Genomic DNA, 21809 nt, shown 5'->3' with positions numbered 1-21809 from the left:
ATAAATTTCCACTTAATTTTATTAATCAATCTGCTCAAAGCAATTAAAGGATACTGAGGTTGTGGATTGATTTTGCACCTGGAGAATTGTTTGAATGATTGATATATTATCGACAGAGGTAGAAGGCTATATGAGATAAAAATGACATTTGTTTGGCAGAAAAAAAATGCCTATTATTGAGCATTTGGGTACAAAAGGAAAAGAAAGAAAAGAATTAATATAAATGAATTAATAATAAAACAAAAAAAAATTAAAGAAAGGGATGCCGTATAAAATACACTGACAAAAAGAAAAGAAAAGTGGCTGTTATTGAAAGAGAAAAGATTTAAGAACTCAAGTTTTTCAAAATTCATTATTCGCTGTCTCTAGACTAGACTGAGTTATAAATCTATGCGAGTTAAATATGTTACATATTACAAGCGCATTCCATAATACGTTATTCATGTTCACTGCAATCGGCAACTTTGATAGCGTGAGAAATTTTTCACCTGTTTTTGTGATTAGAAACTTGAACATTATCATTTATGTATTACAATTTTCTTAAAGATGATTGTTATCGGAGTTTTGATTTCTACCTTGTTTCTAACCAATGATCTCGGTAAGTGAGAATGTATTTCTTTAATATTTGTGTATTGCGTTCTCCATACAAAGAAAAAAAAAAGAAAAAAGAAAAAAAAACATCTATAACAAAAAAAAAAAAAAAAAATGAAAAACAAATTCTACTACATAAGAGTAAAGATTTTAATTTTTATGCAGGAACTTATGTTCTTTCTCAATTTATTATTTACTACAGTATAGCTATTTTTACATGTTTACTAATGATTAAAACAGATTTAATAGTCAAATTTACTTCTAAGATCTATCTATTTCTATGTTTTATAGATTTTTCACAAAATATATACGTGAAAATCTAAATATAAAATGTAATAATTTTCAGAAAATGTATAATTAAAATTTCATTTATTTTGATCAATTACCATTCATGAATGCAACTAATATATAAGAGCGGGCTTCTAATTTAGAGTAACGGTGAAAATCTTCTTAATGGATATTTTTGAAGCACTGAAATTTTCAATTTTACTCTTATTTAACTATGCAAAATCGATTTATTTTTTCAATTCATTCAGAGATCTTTGGAAAAGTCTCGGATCAAAAGTCTGAGATTTTTGAATTATTTTGAGTGCAGTTGGCAACGACAGCCTTAAAAACTCGGTCTTCTGGCAGAATTCAAAACGATAATAAAAGTTTGAGGGAAATGTGAAGATTTATAGATTTCCTCAGATGGATGATTGCGGGAAAGGAATAAAAACAAGTAGCAATCTTTTCCACACACAAAAAAAAGATTAGCATGTATGTTTAAAGTTAATTTACTTAAATTTACTAAACTGCTGCTTTAGAGATTTCATATTCTAACTTCAGAAAACAAGAGAAAAAATGGACTTCGTGCAAAAATTCGATAATTGAGAAAAGTGTTACAAAAGTGAGCATTAAAGAAAAATTTGATTACCAATAATCCCATTAAAAATGAATATTTGGTGATCAGTATCAGATATTTCAATTCAAGAAAGGTGTAAAATATGAAGTCTTATAAAATTAGATTAAAGTTCGATGATTTGTACGCTAACGCTTGTTATGCACTTCTGTACCTTTATTTTCTTTGCGAGATCAAATTTTTAAATTCATTTTAACACACTATAAGTTTTCGCAAAACTCAATACGAATAGTACCATATTTGTTTTATATTTGTAATCTGTCTTACTTTATTAACCAACTATTTATCCAGAGACTATCTCTTATCGGGCGGGAGAACAAAATTTAAGTGTCAGAAAAGTTTAATGAATATAAATTACCCTAAATGTCGTTACCGACTTTATGAAGTTGTTCTTAAAAAAACCATGTCCATACATGACATTGTTTGTACGAGAAGCCTTAAAAATCATCGTGATTTAGCAAATAATAAATAAAGAAACAGAAATTATATGAGTTTTGAATCGTATTTAGCACTTATTTATATGTTTATTTATATATACTTGTTATACATTTTCAACTTTAATGGGACTGAGTTTTTCCAACAATTTTTTATGATGGATCCAAAACGAAAATGGCTTCTCTAATTCTGGGAGTAAAATTTCTCTAATAACAATTTCACAATCCTGTATTAAAATAACATCAATATAGGTTGTGCGTTTTAATATCGAAATTATCTTACGAAGTTATTTGTTTATCATTTTTACACTAAATATATTTTTGAAAAATGCTCTTAAATTATACGAAATGATTACCATTTGTTTTATGTTGAAATAAATGGTATTTTTCTTTTTAGTTTTTGCTCAAGATAGGCAGTTCCAGTGCCCTCAGGTGTACGAATACGATGCCACAACATTAGGAGAAATCAAAAGTCCTTTTTATGATGATGATCCTGTGTATCCACATGGATTGTGGTGCGAATATAAAATCACAGCCCCGGATGGATACGTTCGTTCATTTATATATATATATATATATATATATATATATATATATATATATATATATATATATATATATATATATATATATATATATATATATATATATATATATATATATATATATATATATATATATATATATATATATATATATATATATATATACATAAATAATATATTATATATATATATATATATATATATATATATATATATATATATATATATATATATATATATATATATATATACATAAATAATATATTATATATATATAAATAATATATTATATATCATATATATATTTATATATTCATGCATAGAAATTAAGAAAAAATAATGAACATTAGGGTTCGCAAATCAGTATTTAAAGGAGGAAAAATAAAAATAACAACGAAATCTAACTAATTTTTAACCACAGAGGAAGGCAGGGCTGAAATCACCAAAGCCGGTTTGGTTGTCTGGCTAAGCATGGGTAAAATAGCTTGAATGCCAGATAATAGCATTAGCGCATGGTGTAAAAGAGCGTAAATAATTTATTTGGTGAATTAAAATTCAGGGCAAAATAAAGTTGGTAAAGGTGCTGCTAATAACCACCTATCAACCTCTTCCTGCTTTCTTAGATAATAAAACATATTTTGAAGTTCTCTGTTTCATCTTCCTCGTCAGTGGTTGATGATATTTTGATAGCAAAAATACACAAAGTACAATTAAATGTCAAAAGGAAATTTAATGACGTGGTTATAATAAATATGTTAATAAGTATGTTAGAAAAAGTGACCATCATTGGCTGTGCGTGGGGTAAAATAGCGAAGAAAGTTAGTTTTACAATTGTAAATTATAATTTGAAAATCAGCGTTATCGACATTTTATCCTTCAGCATATTTATACAGTCATTAATTTCAGAAGGTAATGAAATTTGCATTCAATCATTCAATGCAAATTGAATATGCTTTTCCAAGAGAAAAGTCTCATCCTCCCATTTGAAACATAACGAAAAAAATTATTAATTCAACTTAACCCTTTTTGTCTCAACCCCTCAGATTTAAAAAAAACGCTAATGTGTTAGAATAAATCATTTTAAGCACATAAAAAATAATAATAAAAACATACACTCTTAAATTAAAAAATCATTGAAAAAATAATAGTCTGTTGCATTTCTACAACATCATGTGAACTGACGAAAAATGACATAAAGATTTAACTACTCACGTCTTTCAATTCAATCAATGCAATTCAGTTCATTCATTTCATTATAAAAATTCAATTTAACTTCTATTCCAAACACAAACACATGCAACTATGTAAGCAATAAGTTGAACTTCAATTTTGAAAATCACCTCGGTAAGTATTAAGAGCAATGCTACAAGATTGCAATAATTACCAGAATTGGCTTTCAAAACTATGTAGTGAAAATACACGTGCTTTTATCCGTTTGTTTCAGATATGTATAAATAATTTATGACTAAACTTATTTCTTTCTTTTTTTTCGATGTGCAGATGATAAAGTTGACTTTCAAAGACATGGATATTTATCCAACCGGCAGTTGTAATTTTCATAAATTGACAGTTTACGGAAAAGACAAACAGAGCACCCTAGGAGTGTACTGTGGTAAACAACTTCCTCAACCTATCCTGTCAAATCCTGGAGAGAGTGAGATGAGGATTCATTTTGCCTCCGATGATATAGGATCTGGAAGAGGATTCCGAATACAGTATGAATCTGCCCCACTTCTGCGTAAGTAGTCTATAGATTCTGTTTTTGTTGTTGTTGCTTACCCCCTTGGTCTAGAGCCCTAGACCAAGTCCAGAAGATCATGTCGCATCAGCAAGTCATAGACAGTCTCTCCATCACTCATCACAGAGGCACCAATGCAATCCCAAAGATGAGATGGAGAAGCGATGGCCGAGCAATGACAATATGCCTAGTCTTTTCTTCCGCTCTGAAGGTCAAACACTTTATATGGCCGGTCCTAAGTCTTGACAGAGCTGTTTGAGCAAATCTAGGACAAGTGCACTGCAGGGTACGGATTCTTTAGAACAGTAAGAGAGACAGAGAAAAATTAAGTATGGTAATGAGATTAAAAATAAACTAGTAGGGTGATGACTTAATGAACATCGTTGAGACAGCGAGGTCGGCAAATTCTCAAAGTGACTACCTATGATAACCAAAAATATCCAACTAGTAACAAATTACTTTCTTTTTGCAATGATAGGGACTTGGATAAGGTTTTCGGCAGTAGAAGACATTTGTCCACAAAACTCCGAAGAACTACGAGAAAAACGCTGGTCGAATATCGTATGTTGTATAAGTGACTGTCCAGAATGTTTTTTTCAACACAAAAGTTAACTAGAAGCACTAGAATTTATGCATATAATATTTCCAGCAAATAGTATTTAACCATTCATCAGTAAAATTAACACAGTCGTTAGGAAAATTTCATATCAAAACTTTTTCTCGCAATAGCATTAATGTAACCATCTTCTTTCTGAAATTTAAACCAACTCTTTGAAGACATCCAAACCAGCTCACACTCACAACGGGAAACTAATCAATCAGAACTGCTACTTCACTTTCAGAAAAGTTTCACATTCCAAAAGTTGAACCATTACATTGATAATTTATTCAGGAATATTCTATTCGTACAAATTTGCCGCAACTATATAATGTTAACTAGATATGTTCTCTTTCAGGTTGAACTATACTATCATGCAATCAATTTATAGAATTATTATTAGCTTAAGCTTGTACTGTACGATTATATTGTTAAATTCGACAGCGTATTATGACGGCACCAAATTTAAACGGCATTATAGTTCGATTCGACACAAAATTTCAAACATTTTTCTGGTATTTATATCTAGGATATACCTTGTAGGAAATATACCTTTCTTGATAGGAAAATCTTGGAATATTTCATAAGCGTGTTAATTTAGCGTTCTACTGCTGACCTATCTGGAATTGGTAAAAGAAAAAAGTGTTCAAAGTATTCTAGATTTTTGATTAATGCCTGGTATAGTATTATAGTGAAGATGTTTTAAAATGTTATCAATTGATTTTAAATTCAATTTTGAAGTCTATAGGCACTCGATTAATGCTACTCACATAAATGTATAATAACATTTTCCCATTACTAATACTACAACCGCATTCGTGTAAAAATAATGCATTTAGTATATTGCATATGTTTCTCATAAAAGTATTGTTTTAGTACAATATCTTGAAATTTAAATTCCGCAATACTCACATTACACTTTTTAGTAATCAATAACTATCAGTTTGGATCTAGATTTCGGTAGATACTATATCACTGGAGTTCAAAAGAAAAAAGAATTTTTTTTGTAAGTAGTATTTATTTTACACATATCATTTTGCAAATTTAATTGCAACATTCTCGGATTATTTTAAAAATCCTCTGCTAACAAATTATTTCTTCAAATTAGAAGGACAAAAATTATTGTATTTCTAATTATAACTTTTGTGAAAGCATTGATTTATCAAAAAAAATATGTACTTTTTTTAGAGTTGTGTGCAGAAAATGAGAGTACATGCAAAAATCGTAGATGTTATCGTATCGAGAAAAAGTGTGATGGTATAGACGATTGTGGGGATGGAACAGATGAAGAAGAATGTGGTAACCGACTCAGTTTATTTTAAACGAAACAAACAAATAAATAGTAGAAATAAATAAATTGTTAATAAAAATAATAATCTAATATTATTTGAGTACATGTCATAAAACAGACACTTATCGTTAATTTAAAATTACTATTCAAACTATTTTAAGATTTGAGGTAGAAAAAGTTCTTTTTAATAATATAATTTCCATATTTGCCTTAGAATTCATGTTAAACGTCAGCACTTATATGTGTACTTGTTTTGTGGATTTTTTCCTTCAAACGAGAGTGATATATTGCTTATTTTAAAGCTGTATAAAAAATTTTTATACACTGCTTATTTTAGGTCATTTTTAGAAAATGACGAAAAGAAGTTCTTTTAAATTAAAAAAGTTATCTTGTTTGAAGGGAAAAATTCACGAAATCCCTCTTAAATACTAGCGCTGGTTCAAAAACAGGGTATTTGTTTAAATCGATCCATACATTCACTAAGTTAGAGTTTTGCCTTTTGCCAGACAAATATGGAACGAAAATCCTTGAACTATTTATGTATACTGTAGTATTTATTTACCTGAAAGATATTCAGGTAAAGCTTTGCAGACCTCTTCTTTGACCAGGTGATAATTTTTTTACCGATAGGATGAGCCATAAAGGCATCACACACCTACGTGTCTTAACAATTATTTTGGTACTATTCTGTTTCTTGGAAACTGTTAAAAAAATACTAAATTACGCCAGTGATGCTTAATTGATAGGGGTAACTGGTTCTACTGTATTTTTGCAAAAGGTGCCTAATAGATACATTTTCATTAGTTAATTTAGCATTATTGGTTTAAGTAATAATCAGACAATTTTTAAGGCACACCGAAAACTACACATGTCAACAAATCGGTGCTTTGTCAATTTGATTCTGATTACCTCTGTAAACCTTAAAGCATGTTGTCAGAGCATCTCTATACTATGATGTTAGCATGGTAAGACAATATTGATCTGTTTTTAAATTTGCATTGTATTATGCACAGCTAAAATAAGTAAATAAATAAATAAAGCAAAAGAAAAACTCTCCTACAGTATTCAAATCTTGACCCTGTTTCGTAAACGACAAATACTTCATTATGGCTTAAAATACATGGATTTATTAATTTATTTGTCTTCTACCTTCAAAATACATAAAAGGGTATACATTTTTCAAAGAGGGGCTGCTTCAGATTCCAGTAGAAGCAAAATAAAAACAAAGTTTTAACAATTTTTTTCTCTTTTTAAAGAAAGATCGCCAAATGCGATCCAATTTTCAACCACATTAAACACCAACAAGCTAATTTTTATCTAGTTATGTGTAGGTCTGCATATTGATGATTATTTAAATACTGATGATTAATTGAAAATTATGTTTGTGTGTTAGGTAAACCTATCGCCTTGCCTTCTGACAAATGTGGCGCAACTCCTATACAACCTATGACCATGCATATTTCACTTGATCGTCAGGTAGGAGGCATTGAAGCCATACCTAACAGCTGGCCTTGGCAGGTGTCTCTGCAACATACCGGGAAGGAGCCTAACGCTCATTATTGCGGTGGTTCTCTCATAAGTCCGCAGTGGGTAGTCACTGCCGCTCATTGTGTCAGATCGTAAGTTCTTTCTGAAATGTACAGACGCTCTGATGACTAACAAAGGCAGTATTATGCATCTTTAAAATCCCTATTGAAGCGAAACTAAGCTCAAATTAGAGAGCATGTTAAAACACACGATGTGATAAAAATTTCTCTACAGTGCGGTCTCTGGATCAAGATATAGGCTTTCAAAGTTTTATCGTTTTATTAACATTAACATTAAAATAAAACTGGTAGAGAACGTATTGGTGACCGGATGGATAAGACATGTAACTCACAGCTGATGGAATCCTGCTCTTACAAAAATTTAAGGTTTTTTGAGGTTTATATGAGGTCTTTTTTAGGTGTTAAAGTTCCTCCAAAGAACCTCATACAAACCAACTTCAAATAAACATCAAGTTGATTTGATGTTTATTTGAAGTTGATTTCAAAAACAACTTTAAAAGATCAACCTCCCGAGGTTTATAATTAGAGTGTATGAAGTTGCTTTATTCACACTTGAAGTTATTTTGAGGTTGATGGAAATCTACTTTAGAGCAACCAGCTTTGGGAGGTTGTTCTTGAGGTATACTAATTATTTTTGCAACACTTAAAGCAAATACGTATATTTGAAGTGTGAATAATTTCACCCGATCTAAACTAAAATTATTTCCGAGTTATATATTAGGTTGATTTTGTGAGGTGTAAATGAGGTTCAGATACATTTTATTGATGAGGTTATTTTGGGTGTTAAACAAAACCTTATTTTCAACCTCAGACGTACTTTTTTTTACATCTATCGAACCTAAAATTACTTATTTTTTGTAAGGGTGATCTATCCCAACTGATATCGATTTTTAATTTACATTTGTAGTTGTTGTAGTTGTAGTTCATTTACGTCGCACTAGAGCTGCACAATGGGCTATTGGCGACGGTCTGGGAAACATCCCTGAGGATGATCCGAAGACATACCATCACAATTTTGATCCTCTGCAGAGAACATGGCACCCCCGCTTCGGTAGCCCGACGACCTGCACGCGAAGTCGAGCACTTTACGGTAGAACAGTTTAACAAGGACCAATACCGCACACCCTCGGTCCCTACGCAAATGATCCAAGTGGTCACCCACCCGCACACTGACCGCAGCCAATGATGCTTGACTTCTGTGATCTGCTGGGAATCGTGTCTTAACGATCAGTCCCCTGCGGGACTAATTTACATTTTTTAATGCACAAAAAGCAGTATAAAACGTGCATAAAAGTTTCGGAAATTCAGAATTAGTTTCAGCAGCTTCGAAATTAATTGTTAGGAATTCGAATTCACGGTAAAATAGAATATAATTAAGCATTTTCAAAGTGAGGATTTTTCAAAGAAGATATTTTTGTATTTGGAAAAACAAACAAATTATCTTCAAGGAAATATCATGATACCTTGTATTTCGTAGAATATATATTGTAAAATGTAAAATTTAAGGAACGTGAACAATATACAGTCTATTATAACTAAATAATTCCAAGAAACTGAAGCGTTAAAACATTACTTGATTAAAAATTTCATTGGTCTAAAAAATATGCAGAGGGGAATGAGGGTCAACATGTTTCAAGTGCTCAAAAATAGATACCCATTCTCAAGACTAGCCAGACATGAATGAGAAGAAACGAAAGTGATTTCAATATAAAGCGCCAGAAAAGAATGGAAAATAAAGAAGAGAAACAAAACTGGAAAAACCGCAGTAGTCGAGAGTGAAACAAAAATAAAAATGAAAAAAGAACATGGAATAACACTGTGATTAAAAACTTCATTGGCTACAAAAATATTTAGATTAAAATAAAAGTTGGCATGTTTCATATGCTCAAAAATAGATTCCTGTCGGACTAACCAGACCCGCTTTAAAATTTTGACTTAAGGAACATAACAGAACAGATGAGCCCATTATCAAGAATATGACAAAGCATCAGATGCTGTACAATGTTGGAATCTTGGAGATAATTCAATTTCCTCCCCATTCACATCAGGTCATCTTGATGCTCTTTAGTCTTATTTTATTCATATGTGTGCTGATTTCCTTCTTAACAACATTAATTCCTCACCATCTTTCCGTAGCTTGGGGAAATCCACTCTACCATGATTCGCCCCTCTCCTCCACAATTCTTTTTTTGTCGTTTCTTCATCTTTACTTTTCACTTTTCGCAGGCAATTTCACGTTTTATGTTTCAAATCACTTTTGTTTCTTCTCATTCACATCTGGCAAGTCTTGAGAGTGGGCACCTATTTCCGAGCGCTTGAAACGTGTCCACTTTTTTTATCTGCATATTTTTTAAAGCTATCAAGTAATACGGTATATTTTCTGTAACTTGCAAAATAATTCAAATATTTCTATCACTATTTATAACAAAACAAATAGAGTGAGAGAAAGAAATAGCTAATACTTGTGAAAAATTAGTATATACTTAGTTTAATTTTTTTAAAAATAGTTTTGTCTGCATAAATCCTGCCTTGCATTGGTAAATGATATGATTCAATGATTGCATCAAACTTTCTTCTTAAACCCATAAAATTCTGGGTGAGTTTTGTGTTAAAAGTTGAAAGTCTTGTTAAAAGTTTGCGGTTGAAAGCTAGTATTTAGTTGTTATATGTGAATCTTATAATACGCTCAACTTTAATGATGTAGCTAAGAATTCAACAATAAATACGAATGATAAGGACTCTTTCCTCTTTTGAACATCATACGAAGGGAAGAATACCCCTAAATAGTATAAAAATATAAATCTACAGTTGATGACGTTTTAATATCGATCGAAACCAGGGCTCGAAACTACCGATTCTGATATCGATTTTATCAAATCCGAGATATTGCGATTTTTGTAATTTTGATGTAGTTTCAGAATAACAGCATTATCATTATAAGTAACTTAAACTATTTTATTTGAAAAGAGTGTGAATATGTAAAACACAGAATAAAACCAAAGAACTTTTAAAATAACGTGAAAATAAACTTATTTATTATTAACAGGATTTATATATTAAATGTAAAATTATAACCATAACAAAAAAAGATTTTCTGAATCTAACAAGAAAGAAATCTGAGAAAATGTGCTTAGAGAGTTTAATGTGTGATTTTAGTGCATTTGCCAGTTAAATAAACGCCATTTAAATATTTTAAGACAATAACTATTTGTTTCATATTTAACAATTTATGAAATTTTTATTGATATCAAATTTCTATTTCAGTTTTATGGTTTGGTTTTAAAGATTGGTACATGTAGTGTATGATGAATTGTAAGAGATCTCTGTATGATTTTCGCAGAAATTAAGAGCCAAACGGATTCTTCTTAAATATAAGATAAATCAGTTATTTTATATTAACAATTCTATATAGTTCATAAAATCATTAAATATTTATGTATTATTTCCTTAAAGCATTATTTTAAGAATTTGTTATTAATTAACTTACTGTTCAAATACATTTTCAGCAAGACAAAGGCTCAAGAATTGAAAATTGTTCTAGGGAGTCATAACAAATACAGTCGAACAGAATACGAAGTGGTCAGAAATGCTGAAAAAATTATTGCATATCCAGATTTAGAGGGTGATAGGGTATTTATTTAAGAATTTCTTAGCTTATTAATATTTTTTTTTTATTATTTTAATAATATTTTCCTCTTTCTTAAATTTTTTTTGTGACATTAGAGTTTGGATATTGATTAAAGCTTTATCAGAAATAAAAAGAGTCATTTATAGATTTTTGATACCTCAGAATGCGAAACTGGGTTATGAAGTTTAAAGCAAATGTTAAAATTATAATTAAAGTTTATTTAAGCATTTTGAATTTTTAATTTAACAATAATGGAATATATATGCAAAATTCGAGTTGCTGTTATTAAAGAAGTTAAATAAAATTATTAAATAGGTATAATATTAAACAATAAAAATAAAGAATAATAGCGAGCAATTATTAAAGCACAAAGTTTCTTTAATACTGAACAGAGGAAAATGATATGCATAACTTAAGGAACAAAGTAACTTTATCACCAATAAAAATTTCGACCATAAAACTTGAAGTAAAAGTAAAATAAAAACTTGAAATGCTACGTTCTTTTAAAAAAATTATCTTGAAACATGAAAATAATTTAATTTTTGTTTACAATAAATGTAAATGTTTACAGTAAATGCAAGTCTATAAAACAATAAATTTAAGAGGCACCGCTTTCGAAATAAATTTTTGTCATAACCGGTAATAAAGTGATTACGTTTTTATTCTCTTTAAAAACATAGTTTTAAAATTTCTTCTTACTTTATTATTTGTTTCGTTATAAATTATGAGCAAACTCGGATCAAGGTTGAATAACAATATCGGTACTTTAAAATCAAAAGCATTTATGGTACAAAGTGTGAACCACAATACCGAACTAATTATATTAGAATGTTGCATCATAAATTAACAATTCAAGTTAAACTTTATTCAAATTTTAACAATTCAAGTTTCGTCTTTAAATGTTAAAACAGAATGCTTAAACAATAATCGGTTTCAACATGAAACCCTACTTAGGTTTCAACAGATTGTGTTCAACATTAAAAAACATGTCTAAAAAAGCAGTAAAGTTATTAGTTTCATTAAATCTTTATCTTTTTTTTAAGTTGTGGGAAGCGTCAACTCACCTTCACGATATAGCCTTAATCAAACTGAATGCACCAGTTGCCTACAATGACGGCATACAGCCGGCCTGCTTGCCAACACTCGGATTGACGGCTCAACCAGGATGGGTGTGTTATTCATCTGGCTGGGGAGAAACCAGAGGTGCTTATTATTATTATTTTTTTTCATGACCGTCGTTGAACAGCAGACCCAATTTCATTGGCTTACGACTACTAATGTTCAACTCCGTTGCCTTGTAATTTGGAACCCAATCCAGAAGACAAGAGAACTCCTGGATCGAGTATTGGGAGAAATTTGCCTTCATGGAGGACTTTTTGATGGAGCTAACCCGCACTTGCATTACTTAGAGACGAAGACCGCGAGAGCTTCCCACTGTTAGCCTAACGGCAAGGGAACTCGAACCCATGATCCATCTACCTTTGTGGATATTTCATGTCAGCACTGTGGTCGGTGCAAGCCGGATGCAGAATTTGTATTGACTGGGATTCGAACCCTGTTCGCCTTATTGGAAGGCGAACTCTCTATACCCTGAGCCATCGAGTCTCAGAGGTATTACCTAATACCTAATATTTTTAGAGAACGGACATTCTAATAAAGTTATCTATATAAGTTCAATTTAAACGAATAGGACATATATTTTTAACACTTGATCAACTTTTGGGTGAGTATTGATTCCCTTATTTAAGAAAAAAATTGTGTACTGAAAGTTTTGCTTATAGGTGTAATTTTCAATTCAACTCTAAAGCATATAGCTATGTTGTGTTCATTTATATTGCTTCAAAATTTTTACCACACTTTCGAAACAAGTAACTTTTTTTAATGTGCTGCAAATAAAAATTGTTTTCTTCTTAAAATACATAAAAAGTTGAAAACATACCACACTTTTCGAAACAAGTAACTTCTTTTAATGTGCTGCAAATAAAAATTGTTTTCTTCTTAAAAAAATACATAAAAAGTTGGGTATCAAGATTTTTATGGAATTCCAATTCAAAGACAAAATTTTAATTTAGAGTTTTTTGATAATACGCAATGCTAATTTTAAGAATACACTAGACGTGATATTTTGTTAGAAATGCATTAAAATGAAAAGTAAAGGTTATGCTTAATAATTTCAATATTATGTCCAAGTTTTGTCTAGATAGCCTTTATCACTGACTTAGAAAATTAATTTCAACACAAATTTTCGCTACTTAGTTTCTGGTTTTAAAATCATGTCTAGTAAAATAGATATAAGAAACATAATTTTGTTAAACATTTATATGATTCAGAAAAATCTTATTTATATAGTTTATAATTTTCAATAGAAGTTTCAAAACACTCTTTATTCGGTTTTAATTTTTCAATAATAATTTTACATCAATGCATGAATTATTCTAAGCTTATAAACTGACTGCTATATACAGTACTAACATTCACAGGATCTGGATTTTCTGATGCATTGAAACAAACTGAGCAAGTAGTTCTAAGCAAAGAAAAGTGTACTTTTGATGCAAAAGCACAAATTTGCGTACACAAAACATTCAACTCTCCATGCCATGTAAGAATATATTTTACGTATTTATATGTTATCATATCATATAGTCCGCATTATAAGAAACAGAACACTTGAATAACTTTTTATATATTCATTGGATTTTCGCATACTAAGATGCTGTCTTATATTTTAAGGGTTTAACTTTAAATCTATTTATTAATTTGTGCAAATGAACCATTGAACACAAAAATATTTTATATTTTAAAACCATCGTTGAACAAACGACGCAATTTTTTGGGTTTACGACTACGAATGTTCAACTCCGTAGCCTTGTAATTTTGAGCCCAAACCAGAAGACGAGGGAACACCTGAATCAAGAATTACGAGAAAATTTGTCTTAGTGGAGGACTTTCTGATGAAACTAAACCGCATTTGCGTTACGTGGGAAGGAAAACCACGAAAACCTCTCCAAGTTTTCGTGACGTCAAGGGGACTCTAACCCATGATTCCGTCTACTACTGAGAATATTTTATGTCAGCACTGTGGTCGGTGCGAGCCGAGTGCAGAATTCGTATCGACTAGCCATCGCTGAGATTCGAGCCCGTTCTACCTCATTGGAAGGCGAGCACTCTATTCCCTTCAAAAACTGGAATAAGCAGGTAGGAAAATTTGAACTAAAATTTTAGTTAAGAGCTAGGGGGATAAGTACCTTGCTCACTGCCGCTTACCAACCCCGATGGTAGCTTCGCAATAATTGCTGTTTCTTAGGATAAAAAAGTTTTTTATCCTAAGAACAATTCACTTAAAATATATCTTCTTTAAAGAATTCTGTTTGCTTACGTTTGTGCCCTACCTTGCCTCGCCTAATATTCATTTCTTCAAAATTAAATGTGTATCTTGAGTCAAGTTTGATTTCGTTCGTTCGTTCGTTGTAGTGGAACTGCGAGTCTGAGGCCTTACGGCCCTTTTCCCATATCAAGTTTGATTTGTATTCGTGTAATTCTATTTTACTTATGATTCTATTAAGATCTATTGGTGAACATAATTAATTTTGTTCAGTAATATTTTTTTAAATAACATAAAATTAGAAATTTTATTATTATAACAAATTTGGTGCGTTCAAAACTATAATTTAATATTTTCCTTTACCAAGCAGGTTGATATATTACATACAATTTGAGCATCACATTGTGTATGACGCAGATCATCAAGTTCTAAATCATTTAACGCATCTCTTTAAAATTAATTTACTATGTTCACCGGGTCATCACTTACTTATCAAGAACTTTATTCTAATGAAAAATATAGACAAAAATCAATCAGGCAAACTCTCTGTAGAAAGTAAATAAAAGTGAAAAGAATGGCGTGAAAGTTTCTTCTAAGTGCTCAGCTGCAGTATGGAAAAATGATGATCGGTAAAATAAGGAGTGGCCAAGATGAATAGTAAGTAGGCGGGGCATAGATGTGAGGTAACGCCTACTTCAAAATAAACACGGAATCAGTGGAAACGAAGGATGAGTACAAAAAGGTAGCACTAGAAGGAACAACCTGGTAATGATGAAGTTGTAGGTACTTGGGAGATGTAGAATGCACCGAATATACTGAAAATATAGAATAATAGTGGAGATGGAATTTCGTGGAGCTGATTACCCGAAGTGTTCTGTCATGCTTTCCTGATGTCTCAGAAAAACATGACATCATGTTTTTCTGATGTTTATAAAGGTAGAAGAAATCTGACAACCTCAGGATCCGAGAAAAAGACTTTTTCCCTCTTTCAAAGTCCGGAAGCCTTATCCTGAGAGGAGTTATGCATTTTTCACACCAACTTTGATCTGAATTCGCAGCTATTATAAAACGTGTTTAAGTTATAAAAATAATATCAAATTCAATCGTTTACATTATTGTCAAATATAAGTGAAGCAATGCTTATGTTACAAGTCTTAAAATACTTATGCCACAGTCATTAATTCTTCTAGTATTAAATTTTAATAATTTCGACGAGCTATAAGAGAATTAGAATTATGCAATGAAAGTCACACTGTAGAAACTAGTAAAAAAGATAATAACTCCATATTTTTATAAGTCCAGGAGTCTTCTCGGCTAAGTTAACAAGGCTACAGTATTGAACAACTACGCCAATACTTAACCCTGCTCTTAGGCCCTTTAGACGAATTTTTTTGGCTATTTTACAGTGTGGAAATTCTATATGGCCGCAAAATTGGCTGATAAACATCAGTGATAACATATATATATATATATATATATATATATATATATATATATATATATATATATATATATATATATATATATATATATATATATATATATATATATATATATATATATATATATATATATATATATATATATATATATATATATATATATATATATAACCAACTCAAAATATATCAATACAATAGTTGCTTTGGCTATATTGATGGCAATATTAGAAAGCACTCTTTTTTGCGGATTTAATCGTGTGATTATATCTTTTATTTTCCGGATTTTTTAAACTTTTTTGTCCTTTTTTTCCGGTTTTTTGCTATTTTCATTTTTATTTTTTTCCTCTTTTTTCATTGTTCTGCAATTTTTCCCTTGTTTTCTCCACATTTTGAACTTATTTTATGAGTTCTATTTACTTGCAGCTTATGCGCAATAAATAAAACTTATTGTTTTTCTTAATTTTCTTCCTGTTCTTTTATTTATTATTCTATATATATATATATATATATATATATATATATATATATATATATATATATATATATATATATATATATATATATATATGTATGTATAAGTAAACCCCGCTATAGTGAACACGGTTTATAGTGAACTCCCAGATATAGTGAACCAAAAAAGTGAGGAAGTTGGATATAATGAACTTTTTTCTGTCTTCGACTGATTCCCCCCCCCCCCCCCCCAATTTTTTTGTAATAATTTTGAAATTTCTACTTCAAAATAAATACATATACCATTTTTTAAAACCATCTGTAGAGGGGGATGTTGCGATAAGCATTTTTCTTGTTTGCTTCTTTTATCTCACTCTCCCATCCCTAAACAAATCAAGCAGGTGTTTCCAACCCAGGCAGATGATGCACCTGTAAGGTGTCAGTGTGATCAATATGCATTTTCTGTCAGAGGGAATGAGTAATTATTCATTATTGGTCAAAAGGTTGGACACTAATATGTGTTGATGAGGCCCCAATTCAACTCCATTTTGCTCTCTGTTCAGTTAAAAAAATCCTGCAAACAGGTGTCTCAAATTTAACTATGGCCTTGCAGTAAACATAAAACATTCTCCATTGATGATAAAATGGGCATAATCAGAAAAATTGAAAATGGATGCAATCAAGCTGATATTTGCAAGGAATATAAACTATCCAAATCTGCAGTTTGTAACATATGCAAAAATAGGCAATTAATAATTTCTGCTCATGAAAAAAATTTAGATGGCAGATAAAAGTTGAGAAAAGCAGAACACAAGGATGTTGAATAGGCATTACTGAAGTGGTTCATCAATCGAAGACGCCGCAATCTTCCAGTTTCAGGACAAATGTCGATGAATTAGCTAAGCGATTTTATGAGACTACTTTTATGTGCTCAAAAAGGCAAGTTAGACAGGTTTAAAAAGCGGAATAACAGAAATTATCTGAGAGTCGGGAAGTGTTTCCACATCTGATGTTGAGGATTGTTCATCAGCTAAAGATTACTAATTTTTATTTGTACGCAAGTAATGAAAAATAACAAATTTTTTACTACTACATTGTATTTTCCTGTCATTTATTTGAATAATGTGTGATAAAAAGCAGGAGTTTGGGAACCATTAGTTAAATTGCCTGCGTAACGGATATAGTGAACTCCCGGTTATAGTGAACCAAAATTTCGGTTATTTCGGTTCAAAAAATCCTGTTATATATATATATATATATATATATATATATATATATATATATATATATATATATATATATAGGTGGGCTGAAAAGTTCGTAGGCTAACATAGAAAAAAAAATTTTTTTGATAAAATTTCATTTTATAATTCAATATAGTTTCCTTCAAGGGCGATACAACAATTATAGCGGTCATATAATTTTTCGATACCATTTTTGTACTACGATTTGTCTTTAGCCTCAAAATATGGCTTAGTTTCGGTGACTACTTCTTCACCGGCGCTAAATTTCTTTTCAGCGAGTATTCTCTTGAGGTCTGAGAGCAGGAAAAAGTCCCTGGGGACCAGATATGGAGAATACCGTGGATGCGGAAGCAATTTGAAGACCAATTTATATAATTTTGCCATCGTTTTCATTGACTTGTGACATGGTGCATTGTCTTGATGAAACAGCACTCTCTTCTTCTTCAAATGGGGCCGTTTTTCTGCGATTTCGAAGTTCAAACACTCCAATAACGCTATATAATAGTCGATGTTGATGGTTGTTCCTTATTCAAGATAGTGAATGAATATTAAACCTTGAGCATTCTAAAATACTGACGCCATAACTTTGCCAGTTGACTTTTGCATCTTTCCAAGCTTTGGAGTTGGTTCATCTCGTACAGTTCACTCGCTGACGGTCGATTGGACTTCGGTGTGAAATTGTGGAGCCATGTTTCACCCATTGTCATATATCGCCACATAAATTCAGATTTATTACGATTAAACAGCTTCAAACACAGCTCAGAATCATCAATTCGTTGTTGTTTTTGGTCAATTGTGAGCTCGTGCGGCACCCACTTTGCCTAGAGCTTTCTCATACCCAAATATTCATTCACGATATGTCTAACACTTTCCTTTGATATCTTTAGAGTCTCAGATATTTTGATCAACTTCACTTTACGGTAATCTAAAATTATTTTGCAGACTTTTTTGATATTTTCGTCGCTAACAGCCTCTTTGGGGCGTCCACGGTGCGCATCTTCGTCAGTGTTCATTTCGATTCGTTTAAACTTAGCAAACCACTTCTCAATGGTTGATTTTCCTGGTACAGAGTTCGAATAATGTTTCTCAAGCCAAGCCTTGGCTTCAAGAACATTTTTTTTCGCTAGAAAGCAATGCTTTATAAACACGCGAAATTCCTTTTTATCCATTGTTTTTAAACTAACAAAAGTTGCCTCACTAAAAATACTATATCTCACAAACTGTTAGTCCGACAGCTGTCAAATTTATATACGTGGCTTTTGATGGTTAGAACTAACTAAAAATCATATGTTTTTAATAATAGTAGCCCCATCTATGTGTCAGCCTACGAACTTTTCAGCCCAACTGTTAGATATATATATATATATATATATATATATATATATATATATATCAACATTTTATTACATATATTACATTTTTTATTATGTAATTTTAGGGTGACAGTGGCGGTCCTTTGGTGTGTAAACAAGGAGATAAATGGCTTCTGATGGGAGCTGTGAGTTATGCCACTGGCAACAATTGGATGAGTGGCCTCTGTGGAATGCCTGAAAATAATGTTGTTTTCGCTTCAGTTGCTGATAAAACTGACTGGATTAAAAATATTATTGAAAAACATAATTAAATCTGTTTAAAAGATATAATAAAAATAATTAAGACATTCATTAAAATATGAGTTTTTTGTTATTTTATTATTTGTATAAAAACGTGCAGCGAAACTTTTACCAGGATAAAATAAATTAGTTATATGTTTGCAACTTCTGTTAATAAAGGTACAGAATTTAAAAGGACGAACAAAAAATGGAGTAAATAAACAAACGGAAATACTAATAATAGCGGAGAAAACTGAAATAAATTATTTTGGGGAAATTAAAGTTTTTTAAAAATTAAAACAATTTTTGTTTTCAGGACCATACAACACATATTGAAGGAAAACTATTTTTACGTAATTTGTATAATTATTATTTCCTATTTTTGAAATTTAGTAAAATAAATTTTGTTTATTTCATGTAAAGTTTAATGATATGTATTTTAAAATAGTATTAAAATGCGGTATTCGCGAAAGAAAGATGATTTACAGCACATTATGACCTAAAAAGATATCGAAGGGTTAAACTTTCATATATTCGGACAAGAAGTAAAAGCGTGGATGGATTGAGAAGAACGAACAAGAAATAGAATGATGAAACTAACAGAAATAATAATAATAATGGAAAAAACTGAAATAAATTATTTTAGGAATATCAAAAGTTTTAAAAATTATGAAAACTTTCGTTTTTAGGGCCATACAACTCAGCATATTGTATGAAAATTATTTTTACTTCATTTGTATTATTATTATTTCGTTATTTTTGAAATTTAGTAAGATAAATTTTGTTTTTCTATGTAAATTTGAATGATATGTGTTTTAAAACAGTATTAAAATGCTGCATTCACGTAACAAATATGGTTTACTGCACATTAACAACTGAAGAGATATCGGGCTAAACTTTCATCTATCCGGAAACGAAATAAAAGCATGGATGTAATATATTATATGCCTCTTATATTATTATATTTTTATATGCTGCTCATAGATTAACCCTTTAATGGGACCTTTATTTCTAGTAAAGGTAATTTAAAGTATTTTTGGAATTGAAATTGTTCTAAGAACAGTAATTGATATAAAAAAAAACAACCTCATTTAGTTTATAAAAATGCCATTATTTTGGTGGTAAATATATTTAACATAACCTATTAGGAACTTACTGACTTTTATTTTTCTTTACTTATGAAATAAATTCCTTAAATGCTACAAACTTCAAAAGGAATTATGTATTTTATAGCTTTTATACGTTTTTGTAAAAGTGACAAATGGTTATCAATTTTATTCAAACTCTCTTCAAGAAAGCTGAAGTTATTGAAAAATGGAAACCTAAATTAAAAGTGGTAAAACGTGGTGGTAAGTATACTTGTCACGGCCTTCAAAAGGGTTAAGTCAAGAGCAGAGAGAAGGAAAGCGCCGGGATATCTTATCGAGGCTCGAGTAAATTAGCAATAAAGTTTATACGTAGCACTTTTTTGTAATTTTACACAATCTCTGTGTTTTTGGTTTATCTGTGAAGGTATAACATTTAAATTTAATGGTACAATCATTTTGCCCGATCTCTTTTCATGGATAAGTATTTGTATTGATTTTTAAATAAATAACACGTGCTTCTATTCTTAATTTATTCACTTTTGTTAGAAATTCGTATATATAAAGTTGGCAAAGTAAAAAAAAATGGAATAATTTTAGATGGTCGGATATTTATGGAAAACAGAATAAAAAATGCTATTTTTTAGGTAAGTGCACTTTTTTTCCGGTGAATTCTAATTTTTCTTTTATCTGTGAGCGAAAAACAGTGCAAGAATTCAGTTATTTATTCTGTATTAAAAGAAGGTAAATTTTGAGAACGAAAGTTTTGGGGATTCAACCGCATGTTACATTTAGTTTTGTCACCTAAAAACTGCAAGACTTAAAAACATTAGATTACGATGCTTAATTAAGGTGCGTAGAAAAATAGATAGGAAGTACGTTAAAATCTAGAAATTTAATGTTCAATAAGAATTATCTGTTAAACTTGTAGTAGGAACATACAAACCTGATAGCTCTATAATACACAGAAATGATACTATACAGAGTTGAAATTTAATGTGCTAAAAGAGCCATTTCTATTTATAAACTTAAAACGAGTTTTTTATTTTCATTTTACAAGAAATGAATTTAAATTTGATGGAAAATTATTGTAAATTTTTAGTGCTTTTATCTCAGATTTTTTGCTTTACTTAATTTTACATTACATTTGATGTGTTGTACTTCTGTAGAAAACTATGTAAAAAAATGTACTGAGATTTGGATGGAATAAAAATATTGGACAATTTGTTCGAGATTAATTGTTAAACTTGTGTAAGCCTGCAGACCGCTCTGCATCTCGCAGAAATACAACTACAAATTTAAATTTGACGTTCTAAAAGGTCTATTTTTATTTGTAAACTTAACAGTAACTTCTTTTGTACGTTGATATTATAAAATCTTCTCATTGAAAGTTGTTGAAAA

The 21809-nt window shown here is 30.3% G+C and overlaps 1 protein-coding gene across 1 annotated transcript; it reads left to right on the top strand.

Annotated features, from left to right (window-relative positions):
• The first annotated feature begins 443 nt into the window (after positions 1 to 443).
• Positions 444 to 19395, top strand: LOC107445558 (chymotrypsin B). The gene is made up of 9 exons (XM_087167662.1): positions 444 to 598; positions 2324 to 2475; positions 3972 to 4209; positions 5996 to 6106; positions 7492 to 7717; positions 11152 to 11275; positions 12317 to 12476; positions 13754 to 13872; positions 19170 to 19395. Exons 1-9 carry the CDS (start codon positions 547 to 549, stop codon positions 19353 to 19355), a joined length of 1368 nt encoding a protein of 455 aa, XP_087023788.1. The 5' UTR covers positions 444 to 546; the 3' UTR covers positions 19356 to 19395.
• Positions 19396 to 21809: the final 2414 nt, after the last annotated feature.

This window comes from Parasteatoda tepidariorum, chromosome 7, assembly GCF_982258835.1.
Source record: "Parasteatoda tepidariorum strain Cologne lab strain chromosome 7, Ptep-v5.0, whole genome shotgun sequence".
In the NCBI taxonomy this organism is placed as follows: Eukaryota; Metazoa; Arthropoda; class Arachnida; order Araneae; family Theridiidae; genus Parasteatoda; species Parasteatoda tepidariorum.
Note: the sequence above shows the minus strand (reverse complement) of the source record. Positions and strands in the feature narration are given on the sequence as shown.